The sequence below is a fragment of the Dendrobium catenatum genome, unplaced genomic scaffold, assembly GCF_001605985.2.
Source record: "Dendrobium catenatum unplaced genomic scaffold, ASM160598v2 fragScaff_scaffold_207, whole genome shotgun sequence".
In the NCBI taxonomy this organism is placed as follows: domain Eukaryota; kingdom Viridiplantae; phylum Streptophyta; class Magnoliopsida; order Asparagales; family Orchidaceae; genus Dendrobium; species Dendrobium catenatum.
This window is the reverse complement of record NW_021318669.1, coordinates 253,634-273,295: the sequence shown is the minus strand read 5'-3', so window position 1 is coordinate 273,295 and position 19,662 is coordinate 253,634. Positions and strand designations below refer to the sequence as shown.

The 19,662-nt window shown below is 35.9% G+C and overlaps 1 protein-coding gene across 2 annotated transcripts in view; it reads left to right on the top strand.

Annotated features, from left to right (window-relative positions):
* The window catches only part of LOC110094271 (pentatricopeptide repeat-containing protein At1g74850, chloroplastic), a 33,439-nt gene extending 17,394 nt beyond the window's left edge, over positions 1–16,045 (top strand). Inside the window, exons 3-5 of one of the 2 annotated variants that reach the window (XR_002302852.2) lie at positions 14,275–14,589; positions 15,123–15,204; positions 15,421–15,562. Coding sequence is in view for 1 of the 2 variants with exons in the window: in XM_020819464.2 (XP_020675123.1) it covers positions 14,275–14,589; positions 15,097–15,204; positions 15,421–15,760 (763 nt within the window). In the remaining variant the exon portion in view is untranslated. Of the gene's footprint in view, positions 1–14,274; positions 14,590–15,096; positions 15,205–15,420 lie in introns of both variants that reach the window. The other variant, XM_020819464.2, reaches the window with a different exon arrangement.
* Positions 16,046–19,662: the final 3,617 nt, after the last annotated feature.

Sequence of the window (19,662 nt, the reverse complement as noted above, 5' to 3'; positions counted from 1 at the left end):
CGCTGCTCCAACAATTACTTCAGACTCCTCTGGTCTGTCCTGAGTATAAAATGTCTCCCCAACAAATAGTTTCACCAGTTCTAAATTGCCAGGACAATCACCATCAGCCCCCATTCATATATTAACTTGAGCCTTGCCTTGGTTGTGAGTACTTGGTTGAAATATGCAATAGTTTGCTGGTCTTGCATGAGTATTGATCCTAACCCATAGCCTGATGCTTCTATCTCCACCACAAATGGTCTCCTAAAATCTTGGAGCGCCTGTACAAGTACATGGGTCATAGCATCTTCAACTCCTGGAATGCTCGAGTCGCTTTCTCGCTCATTTGAAGTTATCCTTCTTTAATTGCTCTGTCATGATCTTGCTATGGTGATGTATCCCTTCACAGACTTTCGGTAGTAACTGGTGAGTCCTAAGAACCACCGCAACTCCCTCGAGTTCTTAGGAAGAGGTCAGTCCACCTTGGCTTGAATCTTTAGACTGATTAGTTGACACATGTGATTGCCCAAATGTGCACTTTTCCTAGTAAATAAACAACTGATGCTCCCTCAAGGTCTCCATTAATGTCTTCAAGTGCTCCAAATGTTCTTCCTTTGTCTTGCTGTGTATCAAAATGTTATCAAAGAATACCAAGACAGACCTTCGGAGATGTGGCTAGAACACTCGGTTCATAAGTGACTGGAAGGTGGCAGGGGCATTAGTGAGGCCAAAAGGCATCACCATGAAATCGCAGTACCCTTCATGTGTCATGAAGACTGTCTTGTGCACATTAGCTGCCTTCATCCTGATCTAATGGTACCTCGACTTCAAATCAATCTTGTAGAAGATTACTGCTCCAAATAACTCATTCAAGAGTTCATAAATCATTGGAAATGGAAACTTATCTAGCACTATTTTCTTGTTTAGAGCCCTGCAATTCTAACATAACCTCCACCTATCATCCTTCTTTTTCACCAATTGGATTGGACTAGGAAGGGACTCACACTAGGTCTGATGATCCTTGGTTCCATCATCTCCTTGATAAGCCTTTCTATCTCATTTTTCTGAATCTGGCGGTAATGGTATTGTCTGACACTAATTGGAGAAGTCCTCTCTTTTAGGTTGATGGCATGCTCGTGCTCTCGTGGCGGTGGTAACCCGATAGTTGGCTAAAATATGTCCTGATATTGTTGCTGAATATGTTGGACCCCTACTGGAATTTTCCTTGTATCCTGGTCCTGCACTCCTTCTATGCCTTGTAACTCTACCAAATACCCCTGATACCATGGTCTTGCATAAGCTAACATCCCCTTGAAGCACTGCCTTCTTCCTTTCCACTTGTATCTCCATGGTCAATGATTTCCAGTTCACTTTCATATCCCATACTGTCTGTAGCCACTTCATCCCTAAAATCACATCCATACTTCCCATGTTCAAGGAAAGGAAGTCTTCCACCACCTAAATGCCCTGCAAGGTCATCACCACCTCTTTATATCCCCCGGCTCCTCTCTGTCTTGCCTGTTCCCATCATCACCCTCATCGTTCAATCCTCACTAACTTTAACCTCAATCTATCCACTACCCAATTTGAGATGAAATTATGTATAGTTTCACTATCCACCAAAACCACTACTGATTGCTCCCGAATTTGCCCCCTTTTATGGTGTGATTTGGGATAAATCCCACCACATAGTTCAATGACACCTTCGTCACATCTAATTGTAACTGCTCCATCTCCTCTATGTCATCTTCCAGCTCATCCTCGTTCTCCTCTAACCCTTCATAGACCATCAAGACCTGAAGGGTTCAATTCTTGCACTTATGCCCTAGTGTGAATCTCTCATCACACCTGAAGTATAATCCCTTTGCTCGCCTATCGTGTACTTCTTCTTCTGTGAGGCACTTGAAATTGCCTCCAAGATGAACTTTGGTGCTCTTCTCCTTTTGGGCTTTCCGTTGAAATGATACCATCTGGGTCCTTGGTATCAGGGGCATGGAGATTCTCTTGTAAGCCCCTCCTATGGTGTTGCTCCGACGGACCTTCTTCCTTTGGTGTTTCTCTTCCAACTTTTATGCCATCTCCATCGTTTTCTCAGTCCTCTAGGCCTCAACACCCGCAGTTCTGCTCGTATGTCTTACTTAAAGCCTTTCATGAAATTTCTTTCCAACCCTTCCTCAGAAATTCTCCTCAGTCTTCCTAACAGTAGCATAAATTTCTCCCGATATTCCATAACGGTTCCCTCTTGTGTTAAGGCCTAGAATTTCTCGTAGAGGTCTCCTTTCTGAATGGCTTGGAAACGTTCTAACAAAAAATCCTTAAATTCTCCCTAAAAGTAGATAGGATATTTGGCCTCCCTCCACTGAAACCAAGCTAGGACTTTCCCCTCCAAACATAGACCCTCCTCCATGAGCTTCTTCCCTTCTATTAGCCTATTTGTAGCGAAGTAATGCTCCACCCTTTACACCCAACCATGATAATCTTCTCCTTCAAAAACCAGCATCTTTAATTTCCTTAATCTCACATCCATACTCCAATGACTTCTCCCTCTATTAGTTTCTCCTGTGTAGTGTGGTGCGATTATCTCCCTTCTCTTGGTGGATTTGAACACCATGGTTCAGCCCAACCATTGTTTTCTCCGGTCCACCTTCCCTCCGGCTTGGGTGGCCTCCAAAAGGGTTCAGTCTCACCTCCTCTCGCTGCCCTTTCTTCCGGATACCCCAATGCCACTCCCCTCGACATTCCTCGGGGTGATACTTGAGGAAAATACTTTCCACTTCAACCTCTTTCTCTTGAACTTTCTTACCCTTCCAGTCATCCCTAGGAGTTGCCGACGAAGCCTTTGATTGCATCTCGATAAACTTCTTCATCATATTTTCCATGTTTCCAAAGCGGTTCTCCATGGTTGAAAGCCGTCCTTCCACAGTTATGAACCTCACCTCCATTTCGAAAAACCTCTCCTTCATTTTGGAAAACTTCTCCTCCATCCCGGCCTGGAGTTTGCCATGTCGCCTTGTAACGTCTCCATCTTCTTTGCTTCCGTCTAACTCCTCCATCTTCTTTGCTTCCATTCCCAGATCTAGGTTCCCAACCGTGAAAAAGTTCGAAAAAATTGGCGATTCTAGTCTTCAACTAGCGAAATCAGCAAGGTTGGAAGAGAAAAACTGCAGAATTTAGCAATGGGGGCGTAATCTCCACCCAAGACACGGCTTTGATACCAATTTGATATGTCGTGGAGTAAAATCAGCAAGAGAAACAACATGAAAAACAGCAGGAAACGATAGGAAGGCTGATTTATGAGTAGTATTCAACAAAAAATAAGATTCAAGTGATCCACTATTAGAGAGGTAAATCGGTTCTCCCAAACAACCTAGTCGCCGCTAGGAAGTCCTCACAAAGGAAAAACTATAGCAAACTCAAAGCATGCATTAAGAAAAATAAATCCTTGACCCCTCCTTAAATAAGCTCTCAAATTGCCTCCAAAATAGATTTGTTTCCTTATTAATTTCGCTATATAATTTGAATTCAATTAGGAAATCTTTCCCTCTTTAATTTAAATTCAATTAGGAATTTTTTTTTATTTGATCCTCTTCTTAATTCCTCCTCTAATATTATGAATTAATTTCTTGTTGGCCCCACAAGAGAGGCCGAAATTTCCCCCTTGGCTGATGTCGTTTCACCTTGTTCACCATTGTACAAGTTGAGTGCAATTTTTATTATTGAAGTCTAATTCTTTAATTCTTAAACACACATTATATGCCGATGTTAATTATTCAGTTTTTTAATCAAGATATAATTTAAATTACATTCATTTTAAAGTAAATTCATTAGTTTTAAAATTTACTAATATGAATAATCAATCAAAATTTACTTCTACGTTCAATTCAAAGTAAATTCAATATTAATGTAGCCCACTTAATGTTCAATTTGAGAGTAATTAGTAGTTAAAAAATTGAGAGCTCCTTGCCCAAATATTCACCATGACATGAGTGTTCATTTAACCAAAATTATATGTTATTTGATAGAATTGAAAAACAACAATGTTTATCTGAAAACAATAATAATTTTAAATACTTTCTTGAAATCCAAAAAAGTATTATTATTTTCTTAGTACAAACTATAGATAAGATCTTACACCCTTTATTAAAATATATTTTTTTTCTAATGCAGATCACTCTTAAACAAGAAAACCTTCTATTTGGATTAAGAACAAAAAGAGATTAGAAGCAAAGAAAATTCTTCATTCAAATTTAAGTACTATTATATGAAAAATAACCCTTCATATACACTCCATGATACAACTACCAACCATTTTAATTCAATGTAATGTAGAATGAGGTGGTGGCAGGCCACATGAGGAGGTGCCAAAAGGGAAGAAAATCAAGTGGGAGATGTAAAAAATGAAAAAAGGAGGAAAAATGTGAAGAAGGTGGTGAATTTAATATTTCACTAACTAAGAAGTCGAAGTTCATGGTAGGGATGAAGTGGGGTGGATGGAGGTAAGAAAAAAGGAGAGAAGCATTAAATTGAATGGTACAATCCAATAACCCATTAAGACATAAAGATCCAACAGAACCCTTGACCTAGAATGACCTAAATAAATAAGATAGTGTGTATCACCATTAGGGGTGTAACCCAGTCAAGCCGACTCACGAGTCGGCTTGGACTCGACTCGGTAACAGGCTCGACGAGTCGAGCTTATCGATCTCGCGAGTCGAGCTTGAGCACAATTTCGAGCTCGACGGTTTATCGAGCTTGAGCTTGAACAGACCTCCGCTCGACTTGTTAGCTCGTTGAGCAGCTTGCATAGGTGACTAGACGGGAAAAAGAATTCTCAACCGAGCGAGCGGGAGGACGACTCGAAGGTCTGGCATGAAAACCAAAACAACGGAGCACGCAGATCGCGACGGCAGAGCTCGGGACGACAGATCTCGATGGCAGACGCGACAACGAGCTTGAGACGACGGATCTCGACGGCGGAGCGGACGCAATGAAGAGCTCGGAACGACGACAGAGCTCAGGATGACAATGGATGCGATGACGAGCCTACTCGGGACGGAGCTCGATAGTAGAGCTCGGGACTAAGCTCAACAAGACACTAGAAATGAGACGAGCTCGAGCTTGGTATTTGGCAGTCGAGCTCGACTCGAACACCTCCTGGCTCGAGCTCAACTTGGCTCAACTCGTTTACACCCCTAATCACCATATCTAAGTGGTTGATAACCTTTTCTAAAAAGAAACGTTGTAAAGAAATGACTAATGATTGTTTATATCTAGACTTTTAGTCACTATATGTTGCTGACTAGTACCTTTTATATGATTATCATTAGTTTATGAAATTGTATAATTTGCTAGCATGCCTTGAGAATTTGGGATCCTTATTATTTTGAACCCAAAATAGGATTTGATTTAAGGATTGACATTCTAACATGATTGTTGAATTGTGGATCTTACTCATGAACGAAGCAAAAAGAGAAAAAAAAAACATAGTTACTTTCAAATGTGGAGCTTTAAAACCACAGATGGTCTGTTTTCAATTACAGGGAAAGTAATTTGCTTTCAAAGATTTAATGATAATTCTAGAATAAATTTTTAACCACACAATGTAAAAAGTTAAAAGGTGTTTATCCTAGAAGCATAAATAAGCAACTCTAAGAAATAAAATTATGGGATGAGATTATGGTACTTAAGTAATGTTAATTGTTTAGAATTGAATCGAATTGATGGGATGAAGGGGCTGATTACATTGATGAGTTGTCATAGTGGTAATTTAAAAGTCTAGATATAATATATAACGAGATTTGATGTGGAGTGTGGAAATACAAAAATTTATAAATTAAAAAGTGTTTCTTCGAAGAATGATAAATACAATTGAGGCATTTAATAGCTATAAGTTTTGAAATTTACAAAATGATTAGTAAACAAAGCCAACGATATTGGTTTAACTGATTTGTATACCAGCCAGAAACTTATGAAGGAGAAAAGCATATCCATTGCATGCAGCTCCCCCATTGAATTTGCTGTCTGGGAAAGGGGTGATTTATGCAAAATTATTTCTATATTTATAGAGAGGTTATTTAGCCAGAGAACAGTGTACGAAACTAAAATAGGACTTGATACTTTTTGATAAAAATATAGGACATAGATGCAATTTTTATTTATAAATTTAACAATCTTCTTTTTCAATTATAATTTATTTTGCATCGAATATGACAACCATGAAAGTTAAATTATGCTCATTTTTCTATAGGACTTCTAAATCAAATATATGAAAAATTAAAGTTTTCATATTCTTCAAGTGATTTCGAAAAGCAAAGTGCAATTCAATTCATAAGGGGTTATTTTTCCTTCAATACAAAAATCATTTAGCGAAGTGACACTTTTACTGATTGGGGGGGCGGAAGCCCCTGTGGGCCCAAGCACTTAATGTAATGAGCTTTAGGAGGGAGAATTTGAATTAAGGGGCTGTTTAGGGATTTTTTAATTAGTCCTTTTGCTTTAATTAGGAGTGAAAGTGTGAGTTAGGGTTTCATTTGAGATTTGCTGAATTCTTGAGATCTCCTTTTGGTTTTGGACTCTAGGCTTTGCTAGAGAGTTTTGGAGAGTTGTTCTTCCTCTCGAATTGAAGAACAATTGTATCTTTGCTATTTTACTTCATCGTCTAGTATAATACAAGTCTTCCTTTGAGTTCTTCTTCAGTTTTACTCTGGATTTCTGCTGTTTTCTGCTGTAAACAGCAGTTTGCTAGTGTTTTCCTGCTGTGGACAGCAGTCTAGTCGCTGTTTGTTCACCGAATTTGGTTAGGTTTGCTTGCGAACTCAATTATTACCTTAGGGTTACTTGCGAACTCAAGTATTTCCTATCAAATTGGTATCAGAGCATCGATTTAGGACCGTCGGCGGCTAAAATCCTGAAATTTCAGCGGAATTTTTTTTAACCGAAAGAAGATCTTCGTGATTCTGGGGAAGCTAGATGGCCGGGAAGAAGGTAGTGATCTTGGAAGGTGAGATCGGTCAATTAAAATCAGATCAGATTTGGAGGAGCCCCACAATTTCATTTCCAACCAGTTCGTTGAGCTGTTGGGAATGGAGTTGGTGGATACAGGAGGCTATGGGGTGATGATGGGCACGAGAAAGGTGGAAATGGCTAGAGGAGTTTGTAGAGGGGTGGTTCTAAAGATTCAGGAGATCTAGGTGAGGGAGGACTTCCTTCCCTTGGAATTGGGAAGCACTGATGTCATCCTAGGGATGAAGTGGTTGCAGACATTGGGGGAGACTAAGATCAATTGGGGTACACTGAGGATGGAGTTGGTGGTGGGGAGAGAAGGGGGGGGAGGCTGCAGCCCTTGTGGGCCCAAGCACGTAATGTAATTAGCTTTAGGAGGGAAAATTTGAATTAAGGGGCTGTTTAGGGATTTTTAAGTAGTCCTTTTACTTTAATTAGGAGTGAAGGTGTGAGTTAGGGTTTCATCTTGAGATTTGCTGAATTCTTGAGATCTTCTTTTGGTTTTAGGCTCTAGGCTTTGCTAGAGAGTTTTGGAGAGTTGTTCTTCCTCTTGAATTGAAGAATAATTGTATCTTTTATATTTTACTTCATCGTCTAGTGGAATACAAGTCTTCCTTTGAGTTTTCCTTCAGTTTTACTTTGGATTTCTGCTGTTTTCTGCTGTAAACAGCAGTTTGCTAGTGTTTTCCTGCTGTGGACAGCAGTCTAGTCGCTGTTTGTTCTCCGAATTTGGTTAGGTTTGCTTGCGAACTCAAGTATTACCTTAGGGTTAGAACTTAAGTATTTCCTATCAGATTTCTATATCATTTGTATATTATCATGTGAGTATAGTACCCTTTTATTTATCTAAAGATAACCGCATCATATAACAGCAGCCCTTGTGGGCCCAAGCACTTAATGTAATGAGCTTTAGGAGGGAAATTTTGAATTAAGAGGCTGTTTAGGGATTTTTAATTAGTCCTTTTGCTTTAGTTAGGAGTGAAGGTGTGAGTTTGGGTTTCATCTTGAGATTTGCTGAATTCGTGAGATCTCCTTTTGGTTTTGGGCTCTAGGCTTTGCTAAAGAGTTTTGGAGAGTTGTTCTTCCTCTCAAATTGAAGAACAATTGTATATTTGCTATTTTACTTCATCGTCTAGTGGAATACAAGTCTTCCTTAAGTTTTACTCTGGTTTTCTGCGGTTTTCTGCTGTAAACAGCAGTTTGCTAGTGTTTTCCTGCTGAGGACAGCAGTCTAGTCGCTGTTTGTTCACCGAATTGGTTTGGTTTGCTTGCGAACTCAAGTATTACCTTAGGGTTACTTGTGAACTTAAGTATTTTGACTATTTTCTATCAGATTTCTATATCATTTGTATATTATCATGTGAGTATAGTACCCTTTTATTTAGCTAAAGATAACCGCATCATATAACAACTTTCAATGAATATAATGGCACATGCAATTTTAATAATAGAGCATGAATACCTTGATTAACAAGTTACCAAAAAAATCAAATACATTTATAAATGAGTTGCAAAAAAGTACATATAGTCCCACAGAAGTATAATTTTAAAAAAATCAATTAAAATTAATAAAAATAAGTACGCAGTGCATTCTTTTTTTGAAGCCTGCATTTAGGATTCAACCTATAAATCTGCCAATTTCCACTATGCATAGAAATCAATGAAATATGATAAGCATAGCAAAATATTAATAAATTATAGGAATTCCAAGACTATAACTATGCCAAAATTAAAGACTTAAAAGTTCAAAGTCTTATCAAATCCATAAAAAGTCCAAAGTTAGTATTTAAAAATCTAAACAAAGTCAAAGGAGTTTGTTCTCATCATAAATGTAAAAGTAGGGAACAAAAAATAGTAGTTATCATCGTCTCTTTCTTTCACATAATCTCTTTATCTCTATGAACCTATGTTGCACCGATACACCTATTTATGAAGTATCCGTATCGTGTCGTATCCGTGTCGCCGTATCCGTATCGGTGCAACATAGCTATGAACTTATGAAGTCTAAATTCTTATTCTTCAAACCTTTCCGTTTCTTCTGATGATATAACTCCTACTCCCTTCTCTCTTGTAGTACAATAAAAGTGGTTGAAGGCCGAGCTGTAGTAGTTGATGGTGGCCTCTATTGCTTCAAACATGAAATAGCATAAAATTAACATAAGATATAAATATAATGGAAATGCTCATATATTCATCATTGATAGTCCTCTGCTAGTAAAAAAACTAGCAACTTACATTTCAACGCATCAATTTATATGAATTACTTAGATGTTTCTTTCATTGTCAATTTTCAACTACATCATGTCATAAATTGCGGGCCAACAATAGTTAAATCCTTAAACAACACATATTGAATCATAAAAATAGTAGATCAATCACAATAAATTATTAATCTAAAGTTTTGCAAGAATCATGTTATGCAACTCATGGTTCATCAAAACCATTGATCTAAATGACAGTTTATTGTCCATGTTTTGTAAGTTCCACATGAATAAAAATTGATCTAGAGGTGGTTTTCCTACAGTTGAAAAAACTTTTGTCACTTTTCTTTTTGATTTTAAACGATGGAATCGTCCATTACGATATATAAAAAATAAGAAATTAGAAAATGCTTTACGCAATGAAATGGCAAAAATTTTTTTTTTTTAACATGTACAAGTGATGGGAAACAAATATCATAAAAAGGACATTGTATCCAATAGCTTACCTTAGATATTGACCTGGTTTCCTTATCCGATAGCTTATATTGATAACTTATATTTCTTAATTTTTTTTTTCATGTCAGCTTATTATAAAATGACTAAAGATAGCCTGCATTAGGATATATTCTTTTATGTTGAAGCAAATGAATTTTCTTTCTCCTTATATTATCTCTCTCCTATTATTCTCTCTACCATATTTCTATCAAGGCTCTAATTTCAAGGTGTTGCATGAATTGCAAAATAATCCAGGATTCCCAAATCATCAAGACAAATCTCATGAAAAAGCTAAGCATCCACCATCTTTCTCTCTATTTGGCAAGAATCAACCACTATTTCTCTCCTAATTAAGACTTACCTTCACGCATTCATAGAAACCCTAATTAGGCTATTAATTGATAAAAACTAATCACCCCGAGATTAAAAAAAAAAACTAATCACAATGAGATGATCAAGAAGATGATGGTTGAGTCTCAAATTCAATATGAGAATCACATATTAAACGTAAAAGAAGGGAGGTATTTTGAATGAAATAGCAGCTTTTTTATAGTTATGTTATTGGCCATTGTTTGCGTCATGATTTTTAGTATTTGTTGTTTCATTTTCAGTAGTGATTCCTCTCTCTCTTCTTTTGTAAAGAGATGATTAGTTTTTTTACTTTGCTTATCTTTTAGCTCTTGTGCGGTTTGGGGAACTTACATTAAATGTTTATACCTGGTTTAATGGATAAAAGGTGCTAGCTTATATTTTCTTGTGGAGGCAAAAATTAAAAAAATAAATCTCATTCTCCTAGGCTAATTAGATGCCAAACTAGTCACAATAATTCTCATGCTGACTTTGACATTTTAAACTTAGCAAATGTCTGAATGTGGGCCCGTTTCTCTCTGCTTAGGTGGATCTTAATCACTTAGCTTTTAAGTTATATTGGATAAATGTAATTTATTTGTTTTCTTTTTATGTTGGCAATTCTTTGTGACCACTTGCTCATGTAACATTCTCAATAATTGGTTGTAAATTTTTTTCTTTAAAAAAGAAAAAAATTGTTTGGCAATAATTCTATTTTGGTCCTCTCGCAATACCTTCATAAATTATTTCATGTTTCTTTCAATCTTGATTCCTAAAAACCTTGGATTCTCTTGAAAAGTTAAATTACATGCATGTGGTCATTTAGGCAACCCTAAATGCTCTACCATAAAGCTTTAACCTTAGATATCTGATGGTCCGAGTAATTTGATTGGGATGGAATTAGGAAAGTTTATTTAGGGAATGATGGCTGATTTGATTGAGAGGAAATTAGGAAGGTTTATTTAGGGGAAGAGGGTTGATTTGATTGGAAGTAAATTGGAAAGATTTATTTAGGAATAGAGGGCTGATTTGAATTCAAATTTGGGAGAGAATTATTTTGGGAATGATGATTGATTTGAATTCAGATTTTGGAGGGAATTATGGGAGCTTATTTAAGGCTAACAATAGGGTGATTTCAGGATTATGTTTGGAGTTTGGTGAAATTAGAATTTCTAAGGTTGTGAGGGCTCTAGTCGCCGGCTAGGGATTTGGGAGAGCTGGATCTTCCTCTCCAATTGAAGATCCAACTGTATCATGCTATTTTCTTTCATATATCTTGCATTAAAAATAGTTGTGATGTATTCTTCTTCTTAATTTCTTATTGTTGTTCACTGATTTCAAAGAAATTGTATCCATTTCCTATCAAATTGGTATCAGAGCAGTGTCTTAGGGTGAAATTGAGGCCTTCTTTTGCCAATTTCTGATGTGTTTTCCCCTCTGAAGTGCTCATTTTTGTTGTTTGAAGATCATAATTACTATTTTTGCAGTTTGGAGCCTTGATCTGGGTACCAATGGCGGGAAGGAAGGTAGAAGCGTTGGAAGGGGAGATCGAACACTTGAAATTTGAAATTTCACATCTCAAAACTCTATTTTTAGATTTCATAAGTCAAATTTATGCCATCCATATGAAGATCGATGGAAAGTTTTTCATCCTGTAGTAAATGTTGAAGAAGTTGCTCGAGGGTCAATCCAAGACGTCGTCGTCGTAGGAGAGAGATGCCGCCGAGTGCCAACGAAGTGGGAAAAACCCTAATCCGATAAGACGAAACAAAGATCAAGAGGTTGAGATTTTGGAGTGAAAAGAGAGCATGCCTCCCATGGAGCCATTTCCTAGGGAGGAGTTAGGTAGAGGGTATGAGGAGAGGCGTGAGGGGGTTGAGCATGAAAGAAGGTGTGTTGAATTTGAGATGATCAGGCAGAATTTGAAAGGAGAGGGACCGATTATGGTTGAAGGGGTGCTAAAATTAAGATGAGAATGGCTGATTATGATCCAAGGGGTGCTGAATTTGAAAGGTGAATGTGAGATTTTGACGAAAGGTTTGAGTATGAGCATAGAAGAGATGATTTGTGATGATGAGGGATAGAAAACTATGGAGTAAATATGTGGAATGGAGGAGATCCGAGAGTGAGGAAGTTGAAATGATTATTTTTGAGAGAGAGGATGCACAAGAAAGGAAAAATGCTTTACCGTCAGTAGGTTGACAGAGGAGGAGAGTCTGACGGTGGCTAGGATTTGTTTGGAGGGGAAAGCGTTGACATGGTACCAGTGGAAGACCCTTACGGACCTAGAGGGAGTTTAGGGACTGCTTATTGGAATGCTTATGAACTAGCAGGATATGAGACTTCTATGAGCAGTTCTTCGCCCTGACACAAAAGGGGACAGTGGTGGAGTATCGTGAGCAGTTTAAGCAGCTGACCAGTCGACTAGACCAACTTTTAGAAACTATACTGGGTAACTTTATGAAAGGGCTTAGATTAGAGATTCGATCGGCAGTTAGAGTGATGAGGCCTCGTGATTTGAGAGAGGCTATGGAGGTAGCCAAGTTAGTGGAAGATCAGAGGCACTGGATAGAGGGGTTGGAGGTAGCAGGCTCAGGAGGTTTGTATTGGATGACCACTACCATTTTGGCATTAGAGGAGCCAACATCGAGTATTCATAAGGAGACCCCGAGGAGAAGATTGTAGGAGGGAGACTTGGGGAAATTTTTAAGAAGCTCATAGAAATTGAGTTATAGTAAAAAAGAGGGCGAAGGGGCTATGTTTCAGATGTGAGGATAGGTATACACTAGGGCACAAGTGTAAGGACCGAACTGTTTAGGTGCTGATAATTTGTGATGATGAGGAAATTAGGAAGGAGCCATCTTTCCACCTTGCGGACAAGGTGGGTCTTTGGAGGGGAGTATTGATGGAACCAATTGATTTGATTGGGAGAGAATTATGAAGGTTTATTTAGGGAAAGAGGATTGATTTGATTGGGAGGAAATTAAGAATGTTTATTTAGGGAAAAATAGCGGATTTGATTGGATGGAAATTAAGAAGATTTATTTAGAGAAAGATGGCTGATTTGAATTGAAATTTGGGAGGGAATTATTTAGGGAAAGATGGTTGATTTGAATTCAAAATTAGGGGAGAATTAGGGGAGCCTATTTATGGCTATCAATAGGGTGATTTCAGGATTATGTTTAGAGTTTATTGAAATTAGAATTTCTTAGGTTGTGAGGGTTCTAGGTGCCGGTTAGGGATTTGGGAGAGCCGGATCTTCCTCTTCAATTAAATATCCAACTGTATCTTGCTAATTTCTTTCTTATATCTTGCAATAAAAATAATTTTGGTCTTTTTTTCTTCTTAATTTCTTATTGTCATTCGCTGATTTCGAGAAAATTGTATTCATTTCTTATCAATATCCTACCGATTCTACAAGCTATAATACTTTTTTCTTTACCTTTACCAATCACAGCATCAAAATATTTCCTAAATTGTAGAACTTTTCAGCCAAATTCTGCTAGAGGATTCCCAGCATGTTTGGAGCCTGATTGTTCATCTATCGGCTTGCTATGCAATGTTTTTAATGATTTTTTTGTAAACTCTTACTTTCATTTAAAGTCCCAGAATTGTTTTCAAATGTCATTTCTAGGTCATCATTACCAAGCTAAGGGCTTATTGGTTTGCTTTTAGATAGAAAGCATGCTTTTGGAAAGTCTGATTTAAATGAAATGAGCACTTTTTAAAGGATTTTGAAGATGTTTGTAGAGCTGTATTGAGTTCTATCTGCATCCAACTAAATGATAAAATCTAATAGACTAATCATTTTTCAAAACATCTTTTATTCTATAGAAACCAAATGAGCACTGGATGATTTCATTGGTCCATAACATTCCACAAAATTATAGTGAACGGGATTTTTGACAATTAATTCATTTCGTGGCTTCAGTTAGATGGAAAACATTCAAGTTTAGATGCAAAGTACAGTGTTTATCTTTTCTTCCGCCAGCAGTTGGACATTTGGAAATGAATATGGAACTTAAACAATAAGATGATTGATTCTGGGCTTTGATGGATGAGACACATCTCATTGGCTGCATTCATTTCTTTGATGGTAAATTTTATGTGCATCTGTCTTGTGCCTCCAAGTTAAGCTAACTCTATCCAGATAATAGCATGGCTTTGAATGTTGCTGTAAGAATGTACTCTCATCTCAGAATCTTATAAGTAGTAGACAATTTGTATGATGAGTGTGCCTTGTTATCAGGTGGGATGATGCATATGAACTTCTTAATGAAATGAAATCAAACAGGGTTTCGAATGTTCATCAAGTGATCAGCTTATTGATCAAGGGTGATTATGATGATGAATCTAACTGGCAAATGGTGGAATATGTTTTTGACAAATACAACTCTGCTGGCTGTAGTTTGGGTTTAAGATTCTACAACACTCTTCTAGATGCACTATGGTGGTTTGGCCAGAAGGCACGTGCTGCACGTGTACTGCATGATGCAACAGGAAGAGGACTCTTCCCAGAGCTTTATCGTCGAAGCAAGCTTGTGTGGTCTGCTGATGTGCATAGGTATTTGTTTTTGCTGTTATTTTAGCTGTTGTTTGTAGCCTTTTTTAGAATTTTGAACATGGCATGATGCATAATTTAATAAGTAAATGATCAAAGTGGTCCCTTGACTTGTTAGGTGTGTTCATTTTAATGCTATATTATTTCAGATGTTTAATCTAAAATTATTGCTGCTGTCAAAATTATTATTTCTATAGACAGAAAAAAGTGGAGGGAAGTTTTTCATTAGGGCATATTGAATTTTTTTTGGATTAATCTCTCTACTTAGTACTATCTTAACTAATAAATTAACCCTAAAATGTCGTAGAATTTTATTGAAGCTTTTACGCAGCTTTCGTCAAAAAAAAAAAAAAAAAGACAGCAGGCCGAAATTTGTTTCATTTTGATGTGTTGAGAAACTAAATTGAACACTTGAAAATGTAATGTCTTGAACTAAAGTAGACACACCAAAAAAATATGAGAATCATTTTAATCTTTTGATATACCCATAACTTATAATTCATTACTTAGGATGTCTGTCGGTGGTGCTCTTACAGCAGTATCTGTTTGGCTTAATGACCTTCATGAAAGATTTCAAAGTGGAGAAGATCTTCCTCATCTGGCATCTGTTGTGGTGGCGTAAGTTTCTAATCTACTCTCTCTCCCCCCTTCTTTTTTACTGATAGTTGAAAAGATAGTTCTTACCAATCTGAATTTTGCCTTCTTCTGGCCATAAAATACAAAGATGAAGTAAATAAGGAATTTCAATATTCTACTTATAAAACTGAGTTTAAATTCATAATCCAAAACATACATTTTGTGCCTGATGATGATATTCATTGATGTCAAATGCAGACGGGGAGTGATGGAGAAAAGTACAGCAGCAAGGGCTTTGCCTGTTGCAAAGGCAGCATATTCATTTCTTAGGGACAATGTATCTCAGTCTTTCCATTTTCCTGGATGGAGCAAAGGTCGAATCGTCTGCCACAGATCTCAGCTTAAACGGATACTTACAATGGTGTCAGAAGAGTCTTCAAAGGATTCTAGCAACATGATAGTTCCCATGACCAATCTGACCTTTCCACTACCTGGAACTCAAGTAAACACTTTAGGTCTCGACGGCAAAGAACAGAGAGTCATTGATGAGGGACAAAGTGCCGAGATTGAACCAGAGATTATGGCAACTCTAGTCTGATTCGTAATGAATAAAGGCTGGAGAGTTGAATTCAAAGCACAAATATATTGAAAAAAAAATTATGCCTCCCATGATTATTCTGATATATTTTGCATCATAATGGAGCTAATTTTATGATGCGTGTACATGATAATCTGCTCTCCCCTGATTTCATGTTTTTATGTTGGTTCTTGTAAGTTTTTATATAATTATTTGTTTTTTATTCTGCTCATATTAAGATTTTTTTTTTTTTTCATAAGAGACCCAATTCAAAGATCAATATTTCTTAACATAGCAAACCTGTTATCTTCATTAGCTCCTATCTTCCTTATTTTTTTGTTAATTTTTTTTATTAACTCATATCTTCCTTACCTACCTTTTATTCTAGAGAACAGGTTAGATGGGCTAGTTCGGCTTTGAGTGAAAATGGATATAAAAGTGTATTAAATGTTCATAAGGCAATTTTGTATGTTTCTTTTTGTACAAATTTTTTCATTTCTATCAAGTGTAGTTGAAATGTTAATTTAATTCTGTACAAACTTTTTAATAATGTTAATATATGCCATATATTGGCATTTGATGTTCATCTTCTAGGTTGCCTAATCTCCACTATTATCATGAGAAGTAATAAGACAACAACTAATAGTTGTATTTTTTTATTTTTTTTTGTTCCACATTGGTTGCTGTTGTCACACCCCGGGATTTAAAATGGAAGATTTTTTTTTTCTTTTCCCTTTTATTATCTTTTCTACTTATTTTTCTTTTAGTTAACAATCAATAATCATTCAATTCGACCAAATTAACTTGACATCCAAAATTGATTAATTGCATTAAAGAAAATAAATAACAGCATTAAAAATATCATTACATTTTTATGGTCAATATATATAATCTATAGCTATTGGTCAAAATAATATGTATAATAATCATGATAGAACTTCTTATATACCTATTTCTTGCTCTATTGTGCTCAAGGATTAGCGCCTTAGTGCTTGTAGTTTCAATGCCGCAGTGCTCCAATTCAAACAAAAATTCAAATATTTTATTTTAAAATATATTTTCGTATTTTTTGGATTGTTACATTCACCTAATGCTAACCAAGAACCATCATCACTTAACCACTCACACCCATCTTCCTTTTTGCTCAATCCTCTTTTTATTAGGTGAACAATTAAGTCAACCTTTCACTATTACTGATTTTTTTTTTTTTTTTTTTACATTCCCCACCAATTTTCACCCTACACTCGCTCATAATTACATCCAACATTCGTCAATAATTGACGTCCAATGCCTACCTTTTTAATAATCTGAGCTTCCATAATATTGAGAGAACCATTGAAATAGTCACCTTATGTCATCTAGCTTTCATTACATCATTAATCATTTCTTAATGTCTACTAATGTATGATATATTCCATGCATTAACATTTAATGTTTGTCTTCAAGCTTGCTTGATCACCACTTTTTGATGAGAATAATCAAGCCAATAACTGATAATTACTTAACTTCTATTTATCTTCACAGGTAGATAGCCAATGATTGACTTGACTTAGCCAATGATGCCCATCATCCATGTCACACAACCCTCTTTCTATCAAGAGAACAATTAAGTCAACCTCCCAAAATTATTAAATCTTTTGGCATTCCTCCTCAATCGCCACTCGTCACTACTCATAACTTACATCCAACATTCGTTAATGATTGACATCCCATGCCTACTATATTAGTTGTCCAAGGTCCCATCATATTTAGGAAACCATTAATCTAGTCACCTTATATTATCTGACTTTTATTTCATCACCGATTGTTGTTCGATGTTCCTAATGTATAAAAAATGTTATATGTTGATATTTAACATTCATATTCTAAGTTACCTGATCTTCACTATTATCATGAGAAGAATTAAACAAAAAACTTAGTTGTTTAATGTTTATCGATCCCCATAGATCATCGCCTAATGTAAGCCAGTGAACCACATCACTTAGCCATTGACATCCATCTTCTCTGTCGCCCTATCCTATTTCTATCAAGAGAACAATCAAGTCAGCCCCTTGCCATTATCACATTTTTTGGCATTCTCCATAAATTTTTAATCAGCACTTGCTCACAACTTATGTCTAACATCCTTGAATGATTGACATCCCATGAATACTATCTTAGTAATCCAAGCTCCCATCATATTTGGAGAACCATTGATAAAGTCACCTCATGTCATCTAAATTTTATTTTTTCGATCATCCCCAATATTTTAATAATGATGTTAATGTCCAACTTTCATCTTCTTAGTTTCTTGATCTCTAGTTATTATTTGGAGAATGATGAAGTTGAATGTCCTTCATCATCCAATGCTATAAACAACTGATGCCTAACATTAAAAAGCCATAAAAATATTATGCTCATCCTCCCAATCAACCAATCTCTTATCATATCAAGAGAAAACCCATTATAATTCCACATGATCCCATAATTTCGAAATTCTTTGTCAAATGTTGGTCGACTCATGCTACAGATAAATGGTATATGTATATCAGCTATTGATATCTTAGAACACACATCTTCCAAGTTATGTAACTCTCTTATTTAGAGAATGGTCAAGTCAATCATCTATCTTTGCAAAACTTTTAATCTCTTTTTATTTTCATCTAACACATGAAAATATCCCATTACAAAATTCATCAACCTCTAATGCTAACTAGTTATTGACATCTATTGCCCATCATCTTAGTTGATTAGTCGATTGTTATTAGAAGAACAACCAAGACATCCTCCTACTAGCAATACAACTTCTAGAATTCCTCATTAACCATCATCCAACAATTATCATGGTATATGCTTAATAGTCACCAAATACCAGGGTCCAATACTCATCCTTTATATCTCTCTAGTATTAAAATAATGAATAAACTGGAATCCATTATTTCTCAACTTCTAATGTTTCCCCTTGATCATCATTTGATGCATGCTAATAATTAATATCTGGAACTAGTTATACACTAATATTTGATGCTTGTCTTCTTAGTTTCCTTGTCTACACACTTTTTAGAAGGTTGATAAAGTTGATAACCCTCTATCATCTAACTTATGACATTCTTTATTGATAATTGTTTAATGCTTATCTACAATTATTATTCAAAATCCTCTACACATCAATGTTTATTATTCATCTTCTAATTTGTTAGGTATTCCTTATCAGGAGAAAAACTAAGCTAATCACCCTTCAACACTCAACTTTGATGTTCACTATTGTCATCACTATGAAATTTAATGGATAATATCCAACGCTCACTAATTTTTGTCCATGAAATTCATGTTGTTGATTAGTATCTCATATACCATATATTTGACATTATGAAATTTAATGGATAATGTTCAATCCCCATTAATTTTTATCAATGAAAATTATGTTGTTCATTAGTATTTTATGCACCTTATATGTGGCATGATCCTCTAAAGTTTTACTTATTAAAAATTTACTCTTTTTTTTGTAAAATTATTACAACATCAATGTTGGGTAACTCTTTTTAGGAATCATTGCGACATTGATCTTGAGTAACTCTTTCTCTTAGGTATTATGTTTGAAAGCTCCATAACACTCAAAGATACATAATAATTGTTAGTATTGATGAGATTTATTATAATTATCATTAATGAGGATTAGTTAACATTAGTTTTCTTACAAAGTTCACTTCATCACCATAGAAATTTGATAGATATTCAAACCATACATTTTATTAATTGCATAACATGGTGTCCCATGTCACTGCATTAATATGCAATTTCAATTATTTTAATTATTAGTAGGAAATGTCGAACGTATGCTGACCTTCATATTATTTGACAGAGTCAATAGCACATTAGTGGACATCATTGACATATGTCATTTCATAAATATTTATTTTATGTCATAATGGCTTTTTGAGGAT